Below are 25,103 nucleotides of genomic sequence, written 5' to 3'. Positions count from 1 at the left end.
GAGTGCTGGTCGTTAACCAATCAGAGTAAGTAGTATCTAGGTCAAGCAGACCTTGGCTTTCTGCAGAAAAGAGTAAATTGCTCATAAGGCCTGGTTTCCAGACTCATGAACAACTTGGTTGCCCTCCTCTGCACACGTTCCTGCTTGTCAATATCCTTCTGAAATTGTTACAGATAGGTAGCCGTATATCTCATTATACATGACTAGCCATTTTTCACCTTCTCACCCCTTGCCTTTTCCTGTAAGACCTATTGCAGTCGTTAAGAGTCGTCAACAGGCTCATTTCAGCTATCTGCCAATCACCCATTCCCACCACCCTTCTGAGTAATACCCCTCCCCACCTTCTCACTATATAGAAGGATCTGGCAACTTCTGTTTCAGTGTATCTGAAGAAGTGTGCATGCACATGAAAGCTCATACCAAGAACTAACTTAGTTGGTCTTTAAGGTGCTACTGGAAGGAATTTTTTTCTTCTGAAATTGTGGCACCCAGAACTGGGCACAATACTTCAGAAGGATGCCAGCAACAGTTGTGTTTGGGTTTGAATTCCATTTCCACAGAATTCAGTTTGTGATACTACAAAATGCAGTGTAAAAAGTTCATAAAGCAAGAAAAAGACAAGTGAAAATCAATACAAAATATTTAACGCGATGGATGGGCTACCACCCATCTTCAAACACAAATCCACAGACACATCGTTCAGGACCACCTGAATGAAACCCGTGCACCACAAGTGCAAGCACATCGCTTCCCCAGAATATACTTCTACAGTGGGACCTCTGGTTGCGGACAGGATCCGTTCTGGAGGTCCGGTCGGATCCCCGGGTTTCCGCAACCTGAGGACCGCTTCTGTGCATGCATGCGTGGCGAAACCCGGTCAAATACTTCTGGGCTTACCGCTTTCAGATCCTGAAGTTTACGTCACCAGAGGGTTACGTAACGGAAGCTACTACTGTATTAGGTATGTGTGGACAATCCAAGACCTAAACAAGAAAGATAGAAAGAGAATTCTAACTGGTTGCCTGGAGGAGATCTTGACTTGCCATTGGCGACCAGGTGTGTTGTGTTGTATTGTTTTTATTTACAAGCCTGCATTAGACACAGTGGACGCTGGGGTTGTGAACGTGATCTGTACGGGCTGCACGTTTGCAACCTGCAGCGTTCGCAACCCACAGCGTTGCATCTGCGCATGTGTGAGTTGCGATTTGGTGCTTCTGCACATGACAAAGCGTGACTTAGCGTTCCGTACTTCCGGGTTTCGGCGGGTCTGTAGCCTGAAAAAACGCAACCTGAAGCGTCTGTAACCCAAGGTATGACTGTACTGGAGAATGAATATGGGTGATGGGGAGCTAGTTAGCCAGCCAGCTGCCTTCTCCCCTTTGGCATAGCTGTTCTTGAAGAAGCTCTCGCCTTGGCTCACGGCCCAGGCAGGTTTCCTGTGTGCTGGCGTCCGGACAGCGTGCAGGGATTGCCACCAGCATAACACACATACCACGGATTATCCTGGATTTCCGGGCCCCGCTGGTGCGGCTCGAAGGAGCCTGGGTGGCAGGAAGGGCCAAGGGTCTCTGAGGCAGCTGTTAAAACTATGACCCCGAGGTGCAGGAGCGTTGCATCAGGTTCCAATTGTTCATTTAAAAAAAAATGGGGTAGCAGTTAACACAGAGGGATGTTAGTACAGTCATACCTCATGTTACAGATGCTTCAGGTTATGGCTTTTCAGGTTGTGTCCTGCGGCGACCCGGAAGTACCGGAAAGGGTTACTTCCGGGTTTCGCCACATGCGCACAAGCGCCAGATTGAGCTGCGCACCTGCGCAGATACGGCGCTTCGGGTTGTGCTCTTTTCAGGTTGCAAATGGGCCTCCGGAACGGATCCTGTTCGCATCCAGAGGTACCACTGTACAGGAAAAAGAAGTGGGGGGCCCAGGCTGTGGAGCGGCCGGTCAGAACATCTCCCTCTCTTGGCTGTGTGTACCTCAGACACGTGTGCAAGCACCTATGGTCTGGAAGCCTCCTGTCTAGATTACTGCAGCGCCTTGTACATGGGAATGCCTTTGAAAAGGTTTCAGAATCTGCAGCTGGTTCAGAGTTGGGCTGCAAGAGTGTCAGCTGACTGGGTGATTTGGGTGGAGGGGATGCACAATGAAGATGATTGGCGGCTTTTCACCCCGGGGCGATCCTGAAAACATTTTTCTTTTTTTTCCTTTTTGCAGCTGCTGAGCCATCTGGTTTAGTGCAAACCCGGCTTTTGCTGAGAGCCAGATGGGGACACTTGGAAATGCAAAAACGGTTTTGCAAAGTCCCGTTTCTGGATCCGTGCCACCTTTGCTATATGCTCAAGCTCATCCTTTAAGCAGCTTGAAACCCTTTTAACCTCCCCGCAGCCCAGGCTGCACAAACCTGGTTATAGTTACGCAATCTTATGCAGGGTGAAATTCTGCTGTTCCTCAGGCTGGTGTGGTGGGTGCGTTCATGTTGCCAAAGAACAGGAAATGCATAATAACCCCCTCCAAGAAAAGGGGGATAGCGTGTGTGTGTGTGCATATTTATAAATAATTGCTATAATTTAAATAGAAATACAGTGGTACCTCGGGTTACATACGCTCCAGGTTACAGACTCCGCTAACCCAGAAATAGTGCTTCAGGTTAAGAACTTTGCTTCAGGATAAGAACAGAAATCATGCTCCGGCGGCGCGGCGGCAGCAGGAGGCCCCATTAGCTAAAGTGGTGCTTCAGGTTAAGAACAGTTTCAGGTTAAGAACGGACCTCCGGAACGAATTAAGTACTTAACCCGAGGTACCACTGTACAATAGGCTTCACCATAGCAGGGGAGGCTGTAGCTTGGGCCATAGATCAGTGGTAGAGCATCTATTCTGCCTGCCTGAAGTCTCAGCTTCAACCTCCAGCATCTCCCAAGTTGGGATGGGAATATCCCCTGCCTGAAACCACAGAGCCACAGTGTCGAGAATGCTAAGCTAAAAGGACCAAATGGTGTGGGTTGGATTAAGGCAGCTGGCCTACGTTCCTGTGTTGACCAAGTGACCTGTGTGGTTCAGCGTTAGAAACCTAATCAGGGAAATGTCTGGATGGTCTGTTAGCATTTTATGCCTCCGGTGCAGCAGATGTGATGGGTGTAATTCACATGCCCGCCTGGGAAGAGCGTGGGAGCGGAAGACAGCCTCATCTCTTTTGGACTGTACTTTTGCTTTTACTCTGTCCTGTGTTCTCTCGGAGCTGGAGAGAGAGGACTTAGTGTGTCCGTACATTGTGTGTAAATAAATACGTAGTTTAGCTCTATGATGTTTCATGCTTCTTGCGGTGTTATGCTAGAACAGGGGTCTGCAACCTTTAAGACAAAAAGTGCCACTTGGACCCATTTCCGAAGAAAAAAAAACCACTGGGAGCCACAAAACCATTGCGACATTTAAAACAAATATATCTCCAGAGCCGCGATCTGACAGAGGGTGGGAAGGTGACGTCGGGACGGTGCGTGACTAACGCATGCACCGCCCCCATGCGGCGTCACAGCCAGTACAGCGCCCGCCACAGTGGGGAGTGTCAGGGCGCACAATGCGCCTCCTCCCCTCACTAGTATCCGCCCCGGAGCCACGGCAAAGGTGTAAAAGAGCCACATGCGGCTCCGGAGCCGCGGGTTGCTGACCCCTGTGCTAGAAGATTAGTGTGCATATATCATTTGATATCTGTTGCTGAAGCGCACTGGAGAAGAAGGGAGAAGCCTTTTCCAGAGCTGCGCATACCGGAGGATGCTTGGAGTTTGGGGGCTGCAGGGGCACGATCAGGGCATTTTCCAACATGCTCATGATGATGGGAGCCAGCACTGGGTTCTACTTATGGAATTCAATTACAGATGTTCACTTGCTTTTCTGCCAAGATCTGTATACCATACTTTTCTGCGCATTATACAAGGATTTTTTTTTTACTACAAAATAAAGGAAAAAATGGGGAGGAGTGTCGTCTTATACATGGGTGGTGCAGAGGGGGGACGGACGGACAATTGGTTGCAGGATCTAGCGATTGGGTGGGTGAATGGTGTCTGCTGCAAGGGCTGCTTTTGATTGGCTGCTGCTTCGGCAATTAGGCTTGCGTCGCTTGCGATTATTAGCATTTGCCTGTTGGGTGAGTGATATTCAGTTCGGCACCCCCACTGCCCAAATTTTCTTAACAACGGTGGGTGCCCCCCCCCAAAAAGCTCAACAACTCTGTGCCATCTCCCTCCATTTTCTTAAATTTGAGCCCCCCAAAATAGGGGGCGTCTTATAGACGGAAAAGTACGGTACTTGCTAATGGGTGGAGTGGGGTAGCAGTCCTCCTACAGCCTCTGAATGCTTTAATACTTTTTGGAATATCACAACTGCCCGAATTAATATGCTATAAAAGAGAGACAGGTATAAAAACAGGTGCTATTAAAGAAACATATAACGAAAAGCAGGCAAACTTCCAGAGAAACAAAGTCTGTTTGTGACATTCTGGAATAACAAGTTTCGGGACAGTATTCAACCTTAAACTTCTTTTGCCTTACTGTAATTATGTAGGATGTTTTCTAAGAGCATATATGTATGATTAGGCGTTGTTGTTTTTTTAAATGCTCCTATGGACCCATCTCCAAAAAACAAAATTTAACCATTATCTGCATTTCTTTTGGGTGTGTGTGAGCGAGAGAGACAGGATAGGGCTTGTTTAATTGCACATCTTAATTCTGGCGGTTTATTTTAATGTTTGGATGGGGGGGGGTTATTGTGCATTTTAGTTAGGCTGCGTGTGGGTGGGTGTGCATTTTTCGTAATTGGTTTTATACTTGTAAATGGACGCCATCTTGGCCATTGGGCAGCACATCAGTTAATAATAGGTACACAGCTGATGCGTGTAATACTCCTGTGATCCACATCCAATGCCTTCTTCAACCTGTGCTCCTCCTCCTCCCTGCTGACATTGCGAGTCCTGCTCCGAGTAGACCCATTTGTAATAAATGGACTTGACTAACTTGTTTTCAGTGGGCTTGCTCTTGAGTGTGACTTAGTCAGACGCAACCCTCCGTGTCATTTGGGTTTGCGATGATATTCTAGGGGGCCATGTTCCAGGCATCAGGTTCCTATGGTGTTTGCCATGTTGAAAGGATCAGTTATTTTAGCCTACACATCGAAAAGTTCAGATAAGGAGATACAGGATGCATTGAGGTCTCCTGGGTCCCAGGCAGGAATTGTCCCACGTCCCAACTGGAGATGCCAGGGATCAAATCTGGAACCTTTTGCTTGCAAAACAAAGACTCTACCACTGAACTACAAGCCGTTTCCCCGAGGATCTGTGTGGATGGTACAGCTGAAAGCAGAGACGTCGGGACTAAGCCTGCCATGCTAACTCTCGCAACTTCCTTGAGGTTCCTTCTTCCTCCCCACTAGACCTGCTCAGGTGTAGCTGATGCCTGGGTGCAGCGGGTGGTGCTGTGGTCTTAACCACTGAGCCTCTTGGGCTTGCCGATCGGAAGGTTGGCTGTTCGAATCCCCGCGACAGAGTGAGCTCCCGTTGCTCTGCCCCAGCTCCTGCCAACCTAGCAGTTCGAAAGCACGCCAGGGCAAGTAGATAAAGAGGTACCACTGCGACGGGAAGGTAAACAGCGTATCTGTGTGCTCTGGTTTCCATCACGGTGTCCCATTGTGCCAGAAGCGATCTAGTCATGCTGGCCGCATGAATCCGGAAAGCTGTCTGTGGACAAACGCCGGCCCCCTCACCCTGAAAAGCGAGATGAGCGCCGCAACCCCATAGTCGCTTTTGACTGGACTTAACCGTCCAGGGGTCCTTTGCAGGTTAACCTATCCCATGTTGAAAGGGAACGATTTCCCCTTCCTATCCTAGCTCATTTATCCCTTCCTCTGACCAGGCAGGAGATCTCCCCAAACGTGTGACCGAACCAACACTGGTATCTTAAATGTTGACTTTCGTGAAACCTGCCTACTTGTTTACGTGGATGGTGTCTGGTCCAAAAAACAGTACAGTGGACGCACGGGTTGCAAACGTGATCCGTGCGGGATGCACGTTCGCAACCCACGTCTGCTCACGCATGGGTTGCTATTTGCTAGCAAAGCGCGATTTAGCATTTCTGCGCATGCACGACTGCCGAAACCCAGAAGTAACCTGTTCCGGTACTTCTGGGTTTCGGCGGTCCGTAACCTGAAAAAACTCAACCTGAAGCGTCTGTAACCTGAGGTATGACTGTACTTCTAAGGACAGGGCGTGCTGACCATTGTTCACTAGCACAAACCATGCGATTCTCTTAACATTATCTCATGGTTTGCGGGGGGTATTCAGTTGACATTACACTCTGTCCTAAGCTCTTACTGTGGACCAGGCTTTAAACTGACTTGGAGGTTGCTTTGCAGGAGTGACATGCTGTGTTCTTTAATTGTTCATTTCCTCGCCTCCATTCATGAGCTAAGGACAGTGCAGCACACCCTGTTTAGGTCACAGTCCCTGGCTGAAAGCAGTCAGTACCAGAATCCACAGAGCTCTGTGTCGTATCCAGCACCGCTGTTCTGCTGGGGCAGAAAACTTCCACTTGTGCAACTCTGGATTGTTAAAACCACCCTGGGAATTGTTCTTTTTATTATGATGTTTATGTATTGAGACTTAATTCAAAGATGTACAGAAATACATACCCATTACAAAGCATCTTTTTTTATAACATACGGATATAAAACAGCTACTTAATCTTAAAAAAGGAACAAAGTCAGAAGGAAGAAAATACAAGAAAAGGAGAAATCTGAGGAAGGAGAAAGCCAGAGAAAAGAAAGAAAGAAAAAACTAAAGAAACAGTAAAATTAAAGGACTCTCTGCAGCTACATATTCTACTCCTTCTTTAAGATCCAGCCATTCTGTCTTCTATAAACCAGTATTTTTTTCAGTCTTCAAATCCAGATATTACAAGTCCTTTTTTCCCTTTCACACAAAAAGTCCGTAAGGAATTTCCAAACCTAAACAAATGATTTCTGTCTAATTGGACATGTCAGCTTAGCCATCTCAGCCAAGACCAGTAATTTTATCAGCCGTTCTTCCATAGGGATAATGCCGTGTCTTTCAATCTTTGTGCATGTAGAAGTGAATCGTATATTGGCGTAGTCTTCCACAGTCCTGGGAACTGTAGTTTTGTGAGGGGAAATAGGGGGTTTTCTAACAACTCTCAGCACCCGTAGCAAACTACAGCTCCCAGGGTTCTTTGGGGGAGAAACCCGGGGTGTTTTAAATTAGCATTGTAGTGCATTAGATGCATACAGTGGTACCTCAGGTTAAGTACTTAATTCGTTCCGGAAGTCCGTACTTAACCTGAAACTGTTCTTAACCTGAAGCACCACTTTAGCTAATGGGGCCTCCTGCTGCCGCTGCGCTGCTGGAGCACGATTTCTGTTCTCATCCTGAAGCAAAGTTCTTAACCTGAAGCACTATTTCTGGGTTAGCGGAGTCTGTAACCTGAAGCATATGTAACCTGAGGTACCACTGTAGTGCCGAATCCTGCTCCCTAAAACCGTGCAGCCCCTACAGTGGCTGCTGCTTCCTTCTCAAGCATTTCCTTCTCTGGTCCTACCAAGATCTCTTGGTCACAGACAGTTAAGTAAAGCATATTTGACACTCATCTGGCCGCTCCAGCTAACACTCTGGCTCTGCAGGTTCCTTAGAAACCACCTGAGGGGGCAGGACTTTTCCACAGATGCCAGGCAGCTGAATGCAAATATTCCAGAAGGCCAAGTCTCTGGGCACAAACAGAAACAGGACCATGTTCACAGTGGGAACAACTTGCATTCATGGGCTTGAAACTCTGCTCCTTCCGCAGCGCTGTGTAATTTCAGGAAGTGTGGGTGTAAACGGTGTAAAGGACTCAAATTTTCCACTCCCCGCGTCGTCGCAAACCCTCTGCCCTGGCTGTAACTTTCCAGTGAAACGTTTCGGTGGTTCTTCAGCTAGAGGAGAATTTCTCCCGAAGCACCTAGTCTGTCCTTCCAAGTCAAGAATTCAGGCAGGACAGATCCTTTTTCGTGTGCTGCTTCTATGTGAAGTCCAGAGGGCGGCTACACGAGAAAGGGCCTTTTCTGTGGTGGCACCCTGTTTGTGGAATGCCCTCCCCAGGGAGGCCCTCCTGGCGCCTTCATCATACACCATTAGGTGTTTACATTTTGCATTTCTCTATTGTGAACCGCCCTGTGATCTTCGTACAAAGGGCGGGTATAAAGATTTAAGAAATTAAACAATCAAATAAATACCCACCTATCCTAAATGGGGGACGCGGGTGGCTCTGTGGGTTAAATCACAGAGCCTAGGACTTGCCGATCAGAAGGTCGGCAGTTCGAATCCCTGTCACGGGGTGAGTTCCCATTGCTCGGTCCCTGCTCCTGCCAACCTAGCAGTTTGAAAGCACGTCAAAGTGCAAGTAGATAAATAGGTACCGCTGTGGCGGGAAGGTAAACAGATTTTCTGTGCGCTGCTCTGGTTCGCCAGAAACGGCTTAGTCATTCTGGCCACATGACCCGGAAGCTGTACGCCGGCTCCTCGGCCAGTAAAGCGAGATGAGCGTCGCAACCCCAGAGTCGTCCACGACGGCACCTAATGGTCAGGGGTCCCTTTACCTTTATCCTAAATGGACGGTTGAGGTAGTGACGTGTTTAAGGCAAGTCATAACACGGTGACTCACAGCAGGGTTTACGAGTGGTGGCTGTTGTGGGTAATATCACAGTCGTACAGCTAAGGCATAATAATAATTTCAGGGCCAAGCAGCCGTGCAGTTACAGTGGCAGGTTCCCCTTTTGCAAGTCAGGAAGGTGTTTTAAAGGTAAAGGGACCCCTGACCACTAGGTCCAGTCGCAGACAACTCTGGGGTTGCAGAGCTCATCTCGCTTTATTGGCTAAGGGAGCCGGCGTACAGCTTCCGGGTCATGTGGCCAACATGACTAAGCCGCTTTGGCGAACCAGAGCAGCGCACGGAAACACCGTTTACCTTCCCGCTGGAGTGGTACCTATTTATCTACTTGCACTGGTGTGCTTTCGAACTGCTAGGTTGGCAGGAGCAGGGACCGAGCAATGGGAGCTCACTCCGTCATGGGGATCCGAACTGCCGACCTTCTGATCGGCAAGCCCTAGGCTCTGTGCTTTAACCCACAGCGCCACCCGCATCCCTGGAAGGTATTTTAGAAACCAGCTAAAGAAGGATATAACTGGTGCATCAGGTTTGGGGTCCGTTGTAATGGAGGTGGAAACCTGAGCTGTCTCAGAGGTGGCTGCGGAATTGGGAATCTCTCCAAAGGACATCGCACTCTGGGACAAGGAGTCCTCGAGGCATGTGCCAAGGAATTACTTTCGTAGCAATAGCGGTTGTTCTTTCAAAGAAAAGCCCAGCCATATAAATTACCTGCTGCTTAACTGCAGTTCCTTTGGGACACCCGAAGCTGATCCAAACTCTCGTTTTCTCCTCCTTTCTTCTGTTGACGCAGCCAGATCTTTTCTCAATCCTGGCTCAGAAGGGAAGCTCCTCCGGTTACCCCAGATAAATAGCAATAATGGAAGGTTTTGGACCGAAATTAATGCAAGCCAGGAGGTCACGGCCTTGCCGTCAGATGAGATTTATGGGAAAGCTGGCTGGCTGCTCTGTCCCTCTGCGGGTTTTCATGGGAGCACTGTTTCTTTTTTTTACCAAAAAACCTGTAAATGCATTTTCTCAAGATTGCACATCTCTTGTCTTTAATGAACTTAACATGAAAACAAGTGTCAGCAGGCCTACCCAGATACATAATTTCGTTATCTTTCTTAGTTTCAAAAGGCTTGCTGATTTTTTCCGTGTTTCACTGATAATTATCTTACATAGACTTGTTTCTTTAAAACGAGCTTTTTAACTGTGTCTTATAGATAATTTTATTAAAGCACACTGCTTAGAGAGTTTCACGACTTAGTGGGCTGTAAATCTTTTGAAATGAAATGAATAAATGGCGTTTTGATTTCGGGGACGCTCTAACCAAATACTGTGAAAGAGCATTCTTATTATTCTTATTCTTATTCTTCTTATTATTATTTCCTTTCTTCTTTATTTCTATCAAACTTTTATACCCCCCCCTCCAATTTGGACCACATGGGTGACTAATGACCAGAATAAACAAAAGGGCCATGCAAGATTTAAGACAAAAGTCACAAAAAGTGCAATAAGAACCTACTAGCAATCAAACTGTACCCAGAAAATAATATTTCCTGGGCAAATGAAAAGGTCTTGGGCCTCCTCTTAAACATTGCTGCAGTGGGGAGAAGATCAGATTCCGCTGGAGCAGGGAGCTTCCATAGGTGAGCTGGTGCCATTGAGAACTCCCTTCCAAAGCAATTTAAGCCCCTTGATTTTGAAGGGTGAATTGGGCAGGAGCATAACTCTCCCCCCCCCAAGCGGTGTTTGAAAGAGCCAGGCATCAGTATTTTGACTTGTAAAAGCAGCACTTGAAGTGCAGTGGAGTTCAGCTCTGTCACCCTCCACAATTTGTGGCCCTGTCCAGTTTCAAACCCTTAACCTTCCAGGGATATAATAGACAACACCTGAAAGTCTTGTGAGAATCTCTGCATGAATGGTTTGCTGTTTTTTCCATTCTGTGCTGGAGTTCTGTAATGTCTGAAGTGGCCTCTTGGGCAGCCTTCATATTCTGTTATGATGGGGTTTTTTCCACCTTCTTTGTACATGTGCTGGGAGCTTTTTGATGTTCTCATGGGTGTTTTGTGCTGTCTTCCCCCCTCTTTGCTCTCCACAGGATGCGGGCATTTCTCCAACCCAGCGGGACGAAGTGGTTCAGTGGATGGTCAAACTCAAATTCCAGTTCCACCTTTACCCAGAAACATTGGCCCTGGCTGTCAGTCTCTTGGACAGGTTTTTAGCTGCCGTGAAGGTAAATATTTGACCATCGGGATCTTGGGAACGATCTGTTCAACCTAACCCGGCCGTTTTCAAAAAGCAATTTTGTTTTTTCCTTCTTCCATCTCCCGGACTTGGCCCCTGTGAGATCTTTTCATGCAGCTGTTTTCCTTCTGCTCAAAGATCAAATCCTTGATCTCCGTGCCCTCAGCCCTGTCTCCTTTGTGGGCAAGTTGAAGCAAAAAATAAAAATAAAAATAAAAACCAGCTTGGGTGTAAAGCAGCCTTTCTCAGCCTTGGGTCCCCAGATGTTTTTGGCCTACAACTCCCATCATCCCTGACCACTTGTCCTGTGAGCTAGGGATCATGGGAGTTGTAGGTCAGAAACATCTGGGGACCCAAGGTTGAGAACCAGTGGAAGGAAGAAGTTTGTTTTATTTCAAGCCTTTAGCAATCAGGCCTTTTTTATGTCTGCAACATAAAACCAATAAACATTATTGTCAAATTTGCAGATGACACCAAACTGGGAGGGGTGGCTAACACCCCAGAGGACAGGATCACACTTCAAAACGACCTTGACAGATTAGAGAACTGGGCCAAAACAAACAAGATGAATTTTAACAGGGAGAAATGTAAAGTATTGCACTTGGGCAAAAAAAATGAGAGGCACAAATACAAGATGGGTGACACCTGGCTTGAGAGCAGTACATGTGAAAAGGATCTAGGAGTCTTGGTTGACCACAAACTTGACATGAGCCAACAGTGTGACGCGGCAGCTAAAAAGCCAATGCAATTCTGGGCCTCATCACTAGGAGTATAGCATCTAGATCAAGGGAAGTAATAGTGCCACTGTATTCTGTTCTGGTCAGACCTCACCTGGAGTACTGTGTCCAGTTCTGGGCACCACAATTCAAGAAGGACACTGACAAACTGGAACGTGTCCAGAGGAGGGCAACCAAAATGGTCAAAGGCCTGGAAACGATGCCTTATGAGGAACGGCTAAGGGAGCTGGGCATGTTTAGCCTGGAGAAGAGGAGGTTAAGGGGTGATATGATAGCCATGTTCAAATATATAAAAGGATGTCACATAGAGGAGGGAGAAAGGTTGTTTTCTGCTGCTCCAGAGAAGCGGACACGGAGCAATGGAGCCAAACTACAAGAAAGAAGATTCCACCTAAACATTAGGAAGAACTTCCTGACAGTAAGAGCTGTTCGACAGTGGAATTTGCTGCCAAGGAGTGTGGTGGAGTCTCCTACTTTGGAGGTCTTTAAGCAGAGGCTTGACAACCATATGTCAGGAGTGCTCTGATGGTGTTTCCTGCTTGGCAGGTGGTTGGACTCGATGGCCCTTGTGGTCTATTCTATGATTCTATGATTATCAGCTATCACAGAATTAGACCTGCAGTGGGCAACATCTGTCCTAATTAGGAACATAGAATTGTAGATTTGGCTGGGACCCCAAGGATAATCTAATCCAACCGCTTATAATGCAGGGATCTCAGTTGAAGCATCCACGACAGGCCGCCACCCAACCTCTGCTTAAAAACATCCAAGGAAGGAGTGTCTGCCACCTCCCAAGGGAGTCCGTTCCACTGTCCAACAGCTCTTACTGGTGTTTAGTCGAAATCTCCTTTCTTGTAACTTGAAGCCATTGGTTTGAGTCCTACCCTCCAGAGTAGGAGGAAACAGGCTTGCCCCATCTTCCATGGGGCAGCCCTTGAGATATTTCCTTGAGATATTTGAAGATGGCTCTCATATCTCATCTCAGTCTCCTCTTCTCCAGGCTAAACCTGCCCAGCTCCCTCAACCGTTCCTCATAAGGCTTGGTTCCCAGACCCTTGATCATTTTGGTCGCCCTTCTCTGCACATGTTCTACCTTGTCAATATCCTTCTTAGATTGTGGCACCTAGAACTGGACCGGCCCTTGGGAGCGGGAGAAAACAAGCTTGTTCCGTCTTCCATGTGACAGCCCTTGAGATATTTGAAGATGGCTATCCTATCTCCTCTCGGTCTCCTCTTTTCCAGGCTAAACATACCCAGCTCCCTCAACTGTTCCTTTACCAACTGCACTGGCTTCCGATGGAGTTACAGGGTCAGGTTTAAGGTGCTGGTTTTGACCTTTAAAGCCCTATGTGGCCTAGGACCCACGTACCTACGGGACCGCCTAGGACCCGCGTACCTACGGGGCCCCCACAGAGGACTTTAAGGTCCACAAATGACAACATTTTGGAGGTCCCAAGTCACACGGTGGTTAGATTGGTCTCAACTAGGGCCGTGGCCTTTTCAGTACTGGCCCCGACTTGGTGGAACGCTCTGTCACAAGAGACTAGGGCCCTGCAGGACTTGACATCTTTCCGCAGGGCCTGCAAGACAGAGCTGTTCCGCCTGGCCTTTGGTTTGGACTCAGTCTGACCCTTACGTTTCCCTCCCCTTAGGGTTTTGATCTATGGGCTATTATTAAAACGAGGCTGCATTTTAAATGGTATTTTTAACGTGTATTTTAAATTGTTTCCCCCATTATTTTTTTATTGTAATTTTACTGGTGTTAGCTGCCCTGAGCCCGGCTCTGACCGGGGAGGGTGAGGTATAAATAAAAATTTATTCTTCTTACTATTATTAGGCTTGGTTCCCAGACCTTTGATCATCTTGGTCACCCTCCTCTACACATGTTCTAGCTTGTCAATATCCTTCTTAGATTGTGGCGCCTAGAACTGGACCTGCCCTCTAGAGCAGGAGAAAACAAGCTTGCGCCATCTTCTATTTGACAACCCTTTAGATATTTGAAGATGGTTATCCTATCTCAGTCTCCTCTTTTCCATTCCTCATAAGGCTTGGTTCCCCAGACCTTTGGTTGCTTTCCTCTGCACATGTTCTAGCTTGTCAACATCCTTCTTAGATTGTGGCACCTAGAACTGGACCTGCGTTCCGGAGCAGGAGAGAACAAGCTTCCTCCATCTTCCATCTCATATCCCTTGAGATATTTGAAGGTGGCTAACATATCTCCTCTCAATCTCCTCTAACACAGCTAGCCTCGTGGTCAGCAAGCTCCCTTATACCGAGTCAGACCATTAGCTCAGTATTCTTGGCACAGAGTGGCAAGCTGCTCCTCAGTTCCAGGCAGGGATGCTGCTGGGCATTGAACCGGGCGCCTTCTGTTTGCCAGGCAGGCATCCTGCCATTGAACCACAGCCTCTGCCCCTGCTGCTCTTGCCAGCTGGCCCTCTGGAGACACCGCTCCTTAGCTCTTCCTCTCCTCTCTCTCCTAGGCCCGTCCAAAGTACTTGAACTGTATTGCAATCAGCTGCTTCTTCCTCGCTGCCAAGACCATTGAGGAAGATGAGGTAAGTGCTTTCCCCCTTGGGGGGGGGGGCAGGGGGGGCCAGAGCCGCCGCGTTTTTCATTGCACCACCCGCTTCGGAAAGCTGTCGTGACAGGCTTGCGGTCAGGGCTGCCTTGCCAAAGCAGTAGTGAGAACGCTGTGGCTTTGATTGTTGTGGGCACCCTGTGGGTATAAGGATGGGGTGGCAGGTGCCTCTGCTGCCTGCGCCCCGTGGGGCTGTGTGGGGTTGGCACCCTGAGCCACCTGGCAGATAAAGGTTGAAGCACCCGTTATTTCTTGTGCTCCCCTTCCTCCTGAATTTGATAAAAGACACACACACACACACACACACACACACAATCACACACACACACACAAAATCACACACACGAGTGCATCTTTCTTTCTTCCAACACCTAGTAACAATAGTCTTAGGGCAAAAATAATAGAATTGTAGAGTTGGAAGGGACCATGAGAGGCATTAATAATAATAATAATAATAATAATAATAATAATAATAATAATTTATTTACTTACTTATTTACTTACTGGCTCCCAACAGAAAATAATAATAATAGTAATAATAATAATAATAATAGTAGTAGTAATAATAATAATAATAATAATAATAATAATAATAATAATAATAATAATAATTTATTATTTATTTGTACCCTGCCCATCTGGCTGGGTCTCCCCCGCCACTCTGGGCAGCTTCCAACAAAGATTAAAAGCACAATAAAACATCAAACATTAAAAACTTTCCTAAACAGAGCTGCCTTCAGATGTCTTCTAAAAGTCAGATAGTTGTTTATTTCTTTGACATCTGATGGGAGGGCATTCCGCAGAGCCTGTGCCTCATTCCCTGTAACTTGGCTTCTCACAGTGAGGGAACTGCCAGAAGGCCCTCGGTAGAACGATGGAGGTGGAGATGCTCCTTCTGGTCTACTGGGCCGAGGCTGTTTAGGGCTTTAAAGCTCAGCACCGGCACTTTGAATTGTGCTCGGAAGCGTCCAGCCCCCTGAAATGCAGGAATATTTCGCTCAGTGTGGGACTTGAACCCTTGACCTTGAGATTAAAGAGCCTCGTGCTCTACCGACTACCAGGAAAACGGAATGCCTGCCAGCAAAAGGGTTTGAGGGGAACGGGCCTTTTCTGCGATAGCTCCCCACTTGCGGAATGCTTCTCTCAGAGATGCTCACCTGGAGACATCATTACATATCTTTAGGCAAAAACATTCCTCTTTACCCAGGCCTTTCGCTATTAAATAATCTATGGCCTGTTAAAGCTGGGGCTTTGCTCCCCCCCCCCAAACATCTTATTGGTTTTCCACATTTATGACAAAAAAAGACATTACAAAACACACAACAAAGAAAAAAACACTTTACAGTACAGTAAACTAAACACAAAAAAGAATTATTTCTTCAGATATCTAATTCTCATAACATTAATAACTGACTTCCTCGCATCCCCTCTAACTGAATTTCAGTTCTCCAAATTCATATTTCTAATAATATTGACTCCTAACATTTACTAAGCTCTTCTCCTTTATTCATATTCTAATCCTTAATATTTACTAACACACATTCTTAGTCTACCCCTAAGCCTATTTATTACTTCAAGAGTTTTCTAATCATCTTATATTGCAGTATTTAGCTAAATATTCTTTAAATTTCTTCCAATCCTCTTGTGTCTCTTCTTCTTTCTGGTTGTGAATTCTTCCAGTCGGGTCGGCCCGCTCCCAAAAAATCCATCATGCCCATTAGTATGCTTTTTACTGCGTTTCTGTTTTTACGCTCTGCAAAGTGTGTTCTTAATATTGTACACTGCCCTGGGATCTTTAAAAGAGTGGGACATAAACCGAAATCATCGTCCTCCAGCAATCCCTGCAACAATTGGGTGATGATTGCTCTTCCCAGATCACCAGGTGTGCTTCTTGACTGAGCACAGGTTTGGACCTTCGGCTTCAGCCTGCCTCATAGCAACTGTTTTCTTTCTGCTCTGACTTTTGCAGAGGGTTCCGGTACTGAAGACGTTGGCCAGGGACAGCTTTTGTGGCTGTTCCCCAGCGGAGATTCGCAGGATGGAGAAGATCATTCTGGACAAGTTGAACTGGGATTTGCACATAGCCACACCCCTGGACTTCCTCCATATTGTAAGCACAGCAATCAAAGGCCTTTTGCGGTGGGGGGAAAGAGAAAAGAATGGGAAGCTTTCGGGGGTGTTGGGTGGAAAAAGGGACAACTCTATCCAGCGTGCAAGAACTGGGGAGGTATATTCCTTCATGCCGGGCCACTCTTTCAAGTGTTGTTGTTTCCAAGACAAGCCTTTGGGATGGAGCGAATCAGAATTAAAACTTGAATTGCATCAGTAGTCGGGGGCCATCTCTGTGTGTTTCCCACAGTGCCACCATGTGCAAATGCGTCACAGAATTCGCTGTCATTTTCAAAGGCTTTCTAATTCTGAAGGCTTTGAAAGCTGGGTGAGAAAATGAAGGTTTGTCTGGGAAGATTTGCTGACATCCGACGCAGGTGGCACTGTGGTCTAAACCACTGAGCCTCTTGGGCTTGCCGATCAGAAGGTCGGCGGTTCGAATCCCTGTGATGGGGTGAGCTCCCGTTGCTCTGTCCCAGCTCCTGCCAACCTAGCAGTTTTAAAGGACACTGGCGCAAGTAGATAAATAGGTACTGCTGTGGCGGGAAGGTAAATGGCGTTTTTGTGCGCTCTGGTTTCCGTTACGGTGTCCCGTTGCGCCAGAAGCAGTTTACTCATGCTGGCCACATGACCCGGAAAGCTGTCTGTGGACAAACACCAGCTCCCTCAGCCTGAAGTGAGATGAGCGCCACAACCCCATAGTCACTTTTGACTGGACTTACCTGTCTGGGGCCCTATACCTAGAAAGGTGGTGAGATCTTGGTCACTGGATGAACACTGAGGGTGTTCTAAATCTGGAATTCCAGAATGATACCCTTCAAATTGGTTTCAAAGCTGTTTAACCCCAGCCTCTGAGCCCTGCGAGTTACCGGTGTGTGTGTGTGTGTGTGTTTGTGTGTTTGTGTGGCTTTAAAACAGCATTAGACAAATTGGTGGAGGAAGCGGCTATCTTTGCTGTTGTGCTCAAATCCTGCTTGCAGGTTTATAATAATAATAATAATAATAATAATAATAATAATAATAATAATAATAATAAATTTATACCCCGCCTATCTGGCTGGGTTTCCCCAGCCACTCTGGGCAGCTTCCAACAGAATATTAAAATACAATAACCTATTAAACATTAAAAGCTTCCCTAAACAGGGCTGCCTTCAGGTGTCTTCTAAAAGTCTGGTAGTTGTTCTCTTTGACATCTGGTGGGAGGGCGCCACTACCGAGAAGGCCCTCTGCCTGGTTCCCTATAACTTGGCTTCTCGCAGGGAGGGAACCACCAGAAGGCCCTCGGAGCTGGACCTCAGTGTCCGGGCAGAACGATGGGGGTGGAGACGCTCCTTCAGGTATGTTGGCCATTTTTATGTGTTGGCGCTAGTAATCTCTAGCAGGGAACTGGCACTGCCTTCCCCAAACTGCCTTCCCTCCGGCAGAATTGGTTTTAAGCTGAATTGGTGCCCTCAGGGTAGCCGTTCCTTAAGCCGTCTTAGTTATGCTGCCCTTTCTCTCCCAAGTTCCACGCGGTGGCCTTATCCACCCGGCCTCAACTGCTGACCACCTTGCCCAAGATGAACCCGTCTCAGCATGTGGCTCTTCTCACCAAGCAGCTGCTCCACTGCCTGGCCTGCTACCAGCTGCTCCAGTTCAAGGGGTCCATGCTGGCCTTGGCCATCGTCAGCCTGGAAGTGGAGAAACTCATCCCTGACTGGCTCGCCCTCATCATCGAGCTGCTCCAGAAGGCACAGGTAGGCCTGGCACAATGAGGGAGCAAGAGCCCTGAGGCCTCGTTGAGAATGACAAGCCTTGCCTTTTCTTTCTTTCTTTCTTTCTTTCTTTCTTTCTTTCTTTCTTTCTTATTAAATAAATTTTATTGACATATAAAACATATACATTTACACAATTACACAATACACGTACATAACACACTAGCTTATATTCATAACATAAAACATACCTACATTACTCTATATAATACCTACCTATACTGTACATATCTACATACCTACCACACATGGGGGACGCGGGTGGCGCTGTGGGTTAAACCACAGAGCCTAGGACTTGCCGATCAGAAGGTCGGCAGTTTGAATCCCTGCGATGGGGTGAGCTCCCGTTGTTCGGTCCTTGCTCCTGCCAACCTAGCAGTTCGAAAGCACGTCAAAGTGCAAGTAGATAAATAGGTACCACTCCGGCGGGAAGGTAAACGGCGTTTCTGTGCGCTGCTCTGGTTCGCCAGAAGCGGCTCATGCTGGCCACATGACCCAGAAGCTGTACCTCAGAAGCTCCCTTGGCCAATAAAGCGAGATGAGCGCCGCAACCCCAGAGTCGTCCACGACTGGACCTAATGGTCAGGGGTCCCTTTACCTTTACCCCTCACGGACACCTTCATGTGATTTGACTTCCAGCCGTTCTTGTTACGCTACTTTATTTTTCCAACTAGCTTAAAGACATTTCATTACTTCTTTCATCTCTTCTATCTTAACTTTACTCTCCTTTCACTCTAATCATTTTCTGGATTCACTCAATATCAGTCAGAAATTCTACTTTTTCCACATAAATTTTGATATATTCCTTAAAGATAGCCCACTCCTTATTCACATTTTGTACCGTATCTCCTCTTATCCTCCCTGTTAGTTCGGCAATATGGAAGTATTCCATCATTTTAGATAAGCAGTCTGTTTTAGTTGGGACTCTGCTGCTTTTCCAATTTTTGGCAATCAATAACAGAGCATTCCACCAGGCCGGAGCCAGTGTTGAGAAGGCCCTGGCCCTGGTTGAGGCTAATCTGACTTCCTCAGGGCCCGGGACCTTTAGGGTGTTACTAGTTATGGACCTTAAGGTCCTCCGTGGGGCATACCGGGAGAGGCGGTCCCGTAGGTACAAGGGTCCTAGGCCGTGAACTGTTGGGCACAGCCTGTGCGCATCACACATGAATAACTGCACAGGAATACAGCTCGGCTGTTTGCATGCGCAGGAGCAGAGCTTTTCGGAACTTGTGAGTGGTTGGAGATGAAAGCTTTTGGCGCATTGGCTGGCGGACCCTGCAAAGCCAGCTGTGCAGCGGCTCGATTCCCCGATATGAGCTGGCAAGTGGATGACTCTTCTCTCTGCTTCTTCCTCTCCTCTCTGAATCCAGATGGACAGCTCCCAGCTCATCCACTGCCGGGAGCTTGTAGCACAGCACCTTTCCAGCTTGCAGCCGTCTCCGCCGCCCAACTCGGTCTACGTCTACAGCCCCCTCAAGCACAACCTGGTGACCTGCCACGCCGGACCGGGCTTCCGATTCCACCCAGGCTTCAAGGACAAGCCAGAAGTGCCAGTCAAGACCTCCGCTGCGCTCTCTCGGCGGCGGCGACCAGCCCCCGGCAGGTGCAAGCAGGCGACGGCCAAGCGCAAAGTGGAGGAGATGGAGGTGGATGACTTCTACGACGGGATCAAGCGCCTGTACAACGAGGAGAATGCTCCCGAGGCCGTAGCAGCCCTGGAGGGCAAGGCCGCCTCCGCCTGCGGGGCCGACGCGTCGCGGCAAGCGGCGTCCGCGTCGCCCTGCCCTCCCTTGCAGCCTGTTTCCGTTATGTAGCTAGCTGCGCATCTGCACGGCGCAGCCTCTGGCGGAAAGGGGGTACTTCGGGCAGCAATACGGCTACCGCACTGACAGGAGCGAAGGCCGTACCTTTCAGGGCCGAAGCAGAAGGGAGCTTAAGTTATCCTTTAAAATAAGATTCCACCCTCTCCCCACCCTCTCCTGTCCTTGTGTGGCTAATTATAGTTCAACTATGATTTAAGTACTTAAAAAAAAAAAACCAACCACAAAAAGTATAAAAAAACCTTTTAAAAATGACCCAAAAAGCAAACAAAAAAAGTAGCAGAAAATTGTTTCTTTCTAGCGTCCTCCATTCCACTGTTTTATTAAATCTGCTGTTTTGTGTGTTGTAATTCCATCCACTGTGTTGGAGGTTTCACACGCAGTGTGCAAAAAAATCCTTTCCAAAGTTCTAGCTTTGCAGCCTCTCGTTCTGAGTTAGTTTCATTCTGAGAGCGCCCTCTTCACCTAATCCTCTTTTTTTAGCTTTCTGGATGTCTTGTGTGTGACTTCCTGTATTTTTGCACTTTTACTTGGGCAGCCTTTTTATCCCCCCTCCGCAAACAAGACAGGAAACTCCTCCTCATCCGTCTCTCTTGGTTTTTTTGTCATTTAGCACTTTGGTGTTTTAAATGTGATATCTAAAATTAGGTCTGCATTTAAAATCGGGGGGTGGAGAAAAGGGGGAGGGGGAGGAAAGGGTGCTTGTGAACTGTCCTGCATTAAATAAAATTTAAACCCAGATCTTCGCAATGGGAGATTGCGTTTGGACAGTTGTATTTTGCTTTGGATAGTTCAATTCGCAGGCAGATGAATGAGCATCTTAAATTTTACACAAGAGCGGAAGCAATCTTTCTGGCTGCCATTAGATTGACCAAAGCAAACACTTCAATGGGCTTTTACACAAGCGCACACATGTATACATACACAAGTTGACTGAAATAATGCATCAAATGCAAAATGTAATTTAACGGGGAGGAAAAAAACCTTTGGTGATGTTGGCACTGCTGTTTGTCTGCGCTGGGGCAGTTTAGTAATTGTGAGTTTTCACTTGTAATATGTAAAATGATCAGCACAGAGTTCTCCCCCCCCCACACTCTCCCACCTCCCCAACTTTTATGTTAATGTAACTTTTCAGCCTTGAAGGAGAAGCAAAGAAAACCTCTAAAGAGTGTACTTGAGCTTCTCGTAAGGATCTCGATTTTAAAGCTCCCTTTACAGCCCCCTTGGAAGGTATTGCGTTCAGCGGTCATACTGGGGAACGTCTTCTGGTAGCAATAAAAAAACAAAACATGTTGTCCTTCAGTTTTGCGAGTCTTGCGTTTGTTTTCAACACAGGTTGGGACGGAATGAATGAGTCCTCAACGCAGCACCTGTCTGCTTATCAGAATTCAAATTCAAGTCCTCGTTCTCTACCAAGGCCACTGACGGAAAGAAATGGTCCTGCTACAGAACATGGGCTTTTGTCCTCCTCTTAGCGCAAAGTTTCTCTGTGCTTTAAAAGGTAAAGGGACCCCTGACCATTAGGTCCAGTCGTGGACGACTCTGGGGTTGCGGTGCTCATCTCGCTTTATTGGCTGAGGGAGCCGGCGTACAGCTTCCGGGTCATGTGGCCAGCATGACTAAGCCGCTTCTGGCGAACCACAGCAGCGCACGGAAACGCCATTTACCCTCCTGCTGGAGCGGTACCTATTTATCTACTTGCACTTTGACGTGCTTTTGAACTGCTAGGTTGGCAGGAGCAGGGACCGAGCAATGGGAGCTCACCCTGTCAAGGGGATTCGAACCGCCAACCTTCTGATTGGCAAGCCCGAGTCTGTGCTTTATTGTTCTTTAATTTCCTACCTCTTAACGAGCAGCAGAAGGAGCTGCTTGGTGCACCAGATGATGCTGTAGCTCACAATGATCACTGGTAGAGATCTTCGCTGATTTGCTAATCAGCAGCATCGTTTATGGCACAAAACAATGAGAAGCACTGAGATACTTTCACTGGAGCATAGCTGTCAACGTTCGGATTTAAAATAAGGGATCAGCAGCCTCGTAAATAAGGGATCAGATATTTGATGATCTCCTTCTACTGGTCCACAATAGAAAGTGTCCTTTCATACTGCATCATGGTGTGGTACGCTGGTTTGACATCATCTGATAGGAAGTGCCTACAGAGGGTGGTGAATACAGCACAAGATATTATGGGCTGTCCCGTGAATCCGCTGGATGAAATAGTGGAAAAACATTGCCTCAGGAGAGTGAGGAGAATTCTCAGGGATGATTCACACCCTGGCCGGCACTTTCTTAATCTCCTGCCCTCAGGCAGAAGATATAGAAGCATGATTAGTCGCACCAACAGGGTAAAGAATAGCTTCTATCTGTGGGCTGTTAGGCTGCTGAGTGAAAAGATAACAACAGGGCAACTGACTTTCGGGTTTGGTGGGTGTGCATCAGTAAATGAGGGGAATTGAGACTAAGAGAGCTGAGTGGGGGGTGCTCGTGTAATCTCACTGTATACAAGTTGTACAAGTGACAAAGTATTTCCAAATTTCAAATCTGGGGACTGCCCCCGGGAAACGGGGATGTCTGGTAACCTTAACTTAAAACTGCCAACTATGCGCTCCCAGGCCCTGGTGCTTTGAATGTAGTCTCTAGCTCCCTCCTGTGGCCTCAGTCACTCTTTTTTTTTTTAAAAAAAAAATTTTTTTTATTGGTTTTACAACATTTTTAAGAAAAACAGACAGACACTAAAAATGACAAACATACACGTATAGTTTCAAACATATTTTCATAAACCTCTTTTCTTGGACTTCCCCATACCCCCCCTCTCTGCATCCCAATGTCCATAGTTCAACTAGCAACTCCCAATTGTTACTTTCCAATCTCTATCATCTTAGTCCTCTTTTATAATCTGACCTTATATCCCTGTACCCCTTTGTTTCTGGAAACCACGGCATTTTAGCATTCATTAAGTTTATAGTAGTCCTTAAGATAACTTTTGAATTTTCTCCATTCTTCTTCCACCGTCTCTTTTCGTTGGTCACGGATTCTGCCTGTCATCTCGGCCAGTGTCATATAGTCCATCACTTTCATCTGCCATTCTTCCAAAGTGGGTAAATCTTGTGTCTTCCAATACTTTGCGATGAGTATTCTTGCTGCTGTTGTGGCATACATGAAAAAAGCTCTATCTTTCTTTGTCACCAATTGGCCGACAATGCCCAAGAGAAAGGCCTCTGGTTTTTTAGAAAAGGTACATTTAAGTACCTTTTTCATTTCATTATAGATCATTTCCCAGAAGGCCTTAATCTTCGGGCATGTCCACCAAAGGTGATAAAAGGTACCTTCAGTCTCTTTACACTTCCAACATTTGTTATCGGGCAAATGATAGATTTTTGCCAGCTTGACTGGGGTCATGTACCACCTGTATACCATTTTCATAATGTTTTCCTTTAAGGCATTACATGCCGTAAATTTTATACCGGTGTTCCATAACCATTCCCAGTCAGCTGACATGATGTTATGTCCAACATCCTGAGCCCACTTAATCATAGCCGATTTAACTGTTTCATCCTGTGTGTTCCATTTCAACAACAAGTTATACATTCTAGATAAATTCTTAGTATTGGGTTCTAACAGTTCGGTTTCTAATTTTGATTTTTTCACCTGGAAACCGACTTTCCTGTCCTGTTTAAAAAATTCCATTATTTGACGATATTGGAACCAATTTTCTACTTTATGCTTCAATTTCTCCTGACTTTGTAGTTTGAACTTATCTCCATCCTGTTCTAAAATTTCCCAATACTTCGGCCATCCGACCTCCATATTGAGTTTCTTCACTGCTTTAGCCTCCACTGGTGACACCCATCTAGGGGTTTTGTTTTCCAATAGATCTTTATATCTTATCCAAACATTAAACAATGCTTTTCTGACAATGTGATTTTTAAAGGCACTGTTGACTTTATCATACCAAAGATATGCATGCCAACCAAAAGCGTTATTGAAACCTTCCAGATCCAAGATGTCCGTGTTCTCGAGGAGCATCCATTCTTTGAGCCAGCAAAAAGCTGCTGCCTCATAGTACAATTTTAGGTCCGGCAGGGCAAAACCCCCTCTTTCTTTAGCATCTGTCAATATTTTAAATTTAATTCGGGGCTTTTTGCCCTGCCAGACAAATTTCGAGATATCTTTGTGCCACCTCTTAAAACATTCCATCTTATCAATAATCTGCAAGGTCTGGAACAAAAATAACATTCTAGGCAATACATTCATTTTAATTACTGCAATTCGGCCTCAGTCACTCTTGCCTTCCTAATTATTTCAGGCAGAGAAATAAATTTAGCTTTGTAAAAAGGAGGGTGGGGGAGAGAGAATGTGTCAATTCTGCTGGGTTAGCTCAGTTGGTAGAGCATGCGATCCTTCACCTTAGGGTTGTGGGTTCAAGCCCCATGTTGGGGAAAAGTTCTGGGGTGTCTCAATTCATTCACAAACTCCTCCTACCTCATCACTAGCAGAAGATGGGAGTTATAGCCAGTAGTTTAAGATTCAGCATAGTTGCAGGTAGTAGATTTTTAAATCTGCTATCACAGAATCTTTGGAAGAAATGTGTATTTGTTCAAAGCCTTCTTAGGCTGTTTTTCAGCTGAGAGATTATCAATTTGTGTACCTCTGGATACCAAAGGATGGGAAGAAGCAATTGCTTTCATAGCTGGCGTACGACTTCCCAGAAGGCTTGTTTAATGCTGGTAAATGTTGAAGTGCTGGTTCAGATCAACTTTTGACAATCTGGTGCTCCTCCAGCCTCTCTTGGCCACATCCCTGATGGCGTGCTCTGGTCCAAAACAGTCGGAGGAGCAGTGAGCTGTTTAGATAGCAATTTTGCTTGGATAGGTCAATGCGGCGATCGCTTTTGCAATCCCAAGACACTTTTGCCAAGCCCCTTGCAGCTTGGGTGGCCGATTGCTTTCTTTAATGAGGGGCGGTTGAGATGGCTGTGTCTGGGATCTGATTTTGGAATGATGGTATAGATAAGGAAGCGAGAGATTTGGGGTTGGGGTGTGGAACAAACGGCGATGCCTGGAATGACAAGGCTGGGTTCCTTGGCCTGAGCTGGAAGATGGGTTCACAGGCTACACATACAATCTCGCAAAGTTATTGTCAGGGGCAGGTCAGGAATAATTCACACCGAGTAA

General features: G+C 46.8%; 1 protein-coding gene and 1 long non-coding RNA gene across 4 annotated transcripts in view; one reads left to right on the top strand and one right to left on the bottom strand.

Moving 5' to 3' along the window:
* CCNI (cyclin I) overlaps positions 1–21,231 on the top strand; it is a 65,530-nt gene extending 44,299 nt beyond the window's left edge. For all 3 annotated transcript variants that reach the window (XM_083458946.1, XM_083458948.1, XM_083458947.1), the window contains 5 exons: positions 10,783–10,917; positions 14,149–14,223; positions 16,216–16,356; positions 17,861–18,091; positions 19,480–21,231. In XM_083458946.1, the coding sequence (XP_083315072.1) occupies positions 10,783–10,917; positions 14,149–14,223; positions 16,216–16,356; positions 17,861–18,091; positions 19,480–19,923 (1,026 nt within the window). In that variant the 3' untranslated portion in view covers positions 19,924–21,231. The remainder of the gene's footprint in view (positions 1–10,782; positions 10,918–14,148; positions 14,224–16,215; positions 16,357–17,860; positions 18,092–19,479) is intronic.
* LOC310686072 lies at positions 17,081–20,366 on the bottom strand. Its single transcript, XR_014515704.1, has 3 exons — positions 19,376–20,366; positions 18,708–18,779; positions 17,081–18,348 (listed from the first exon to the last, which is right to left on the bottom strand). It is a non-coding gene; the product is annotated as an uncharacterized lncRNA (long non-coding RNA).
* Positions 21,232–25,103: the final 3,872 nt, after the last annotated feature.

The sequence above is a fragment of the Podarcis liolepis genome, assembly GCF_965112155.1.
Source record: "Podarcis liolepis genome assembly, chromosome: 9".
Lineage (NCBI taxonomy): Eukaryota > Metazoa > Chordata > Lepidosauria > Squamata > Lacertidae > Podarcis > Podarcis liolepis.
The sequence above is the reverse complement of the archived record's forward strand: the minus strand, read 5'-3'. Positions and strand labels throughout refer to the sequence as shown.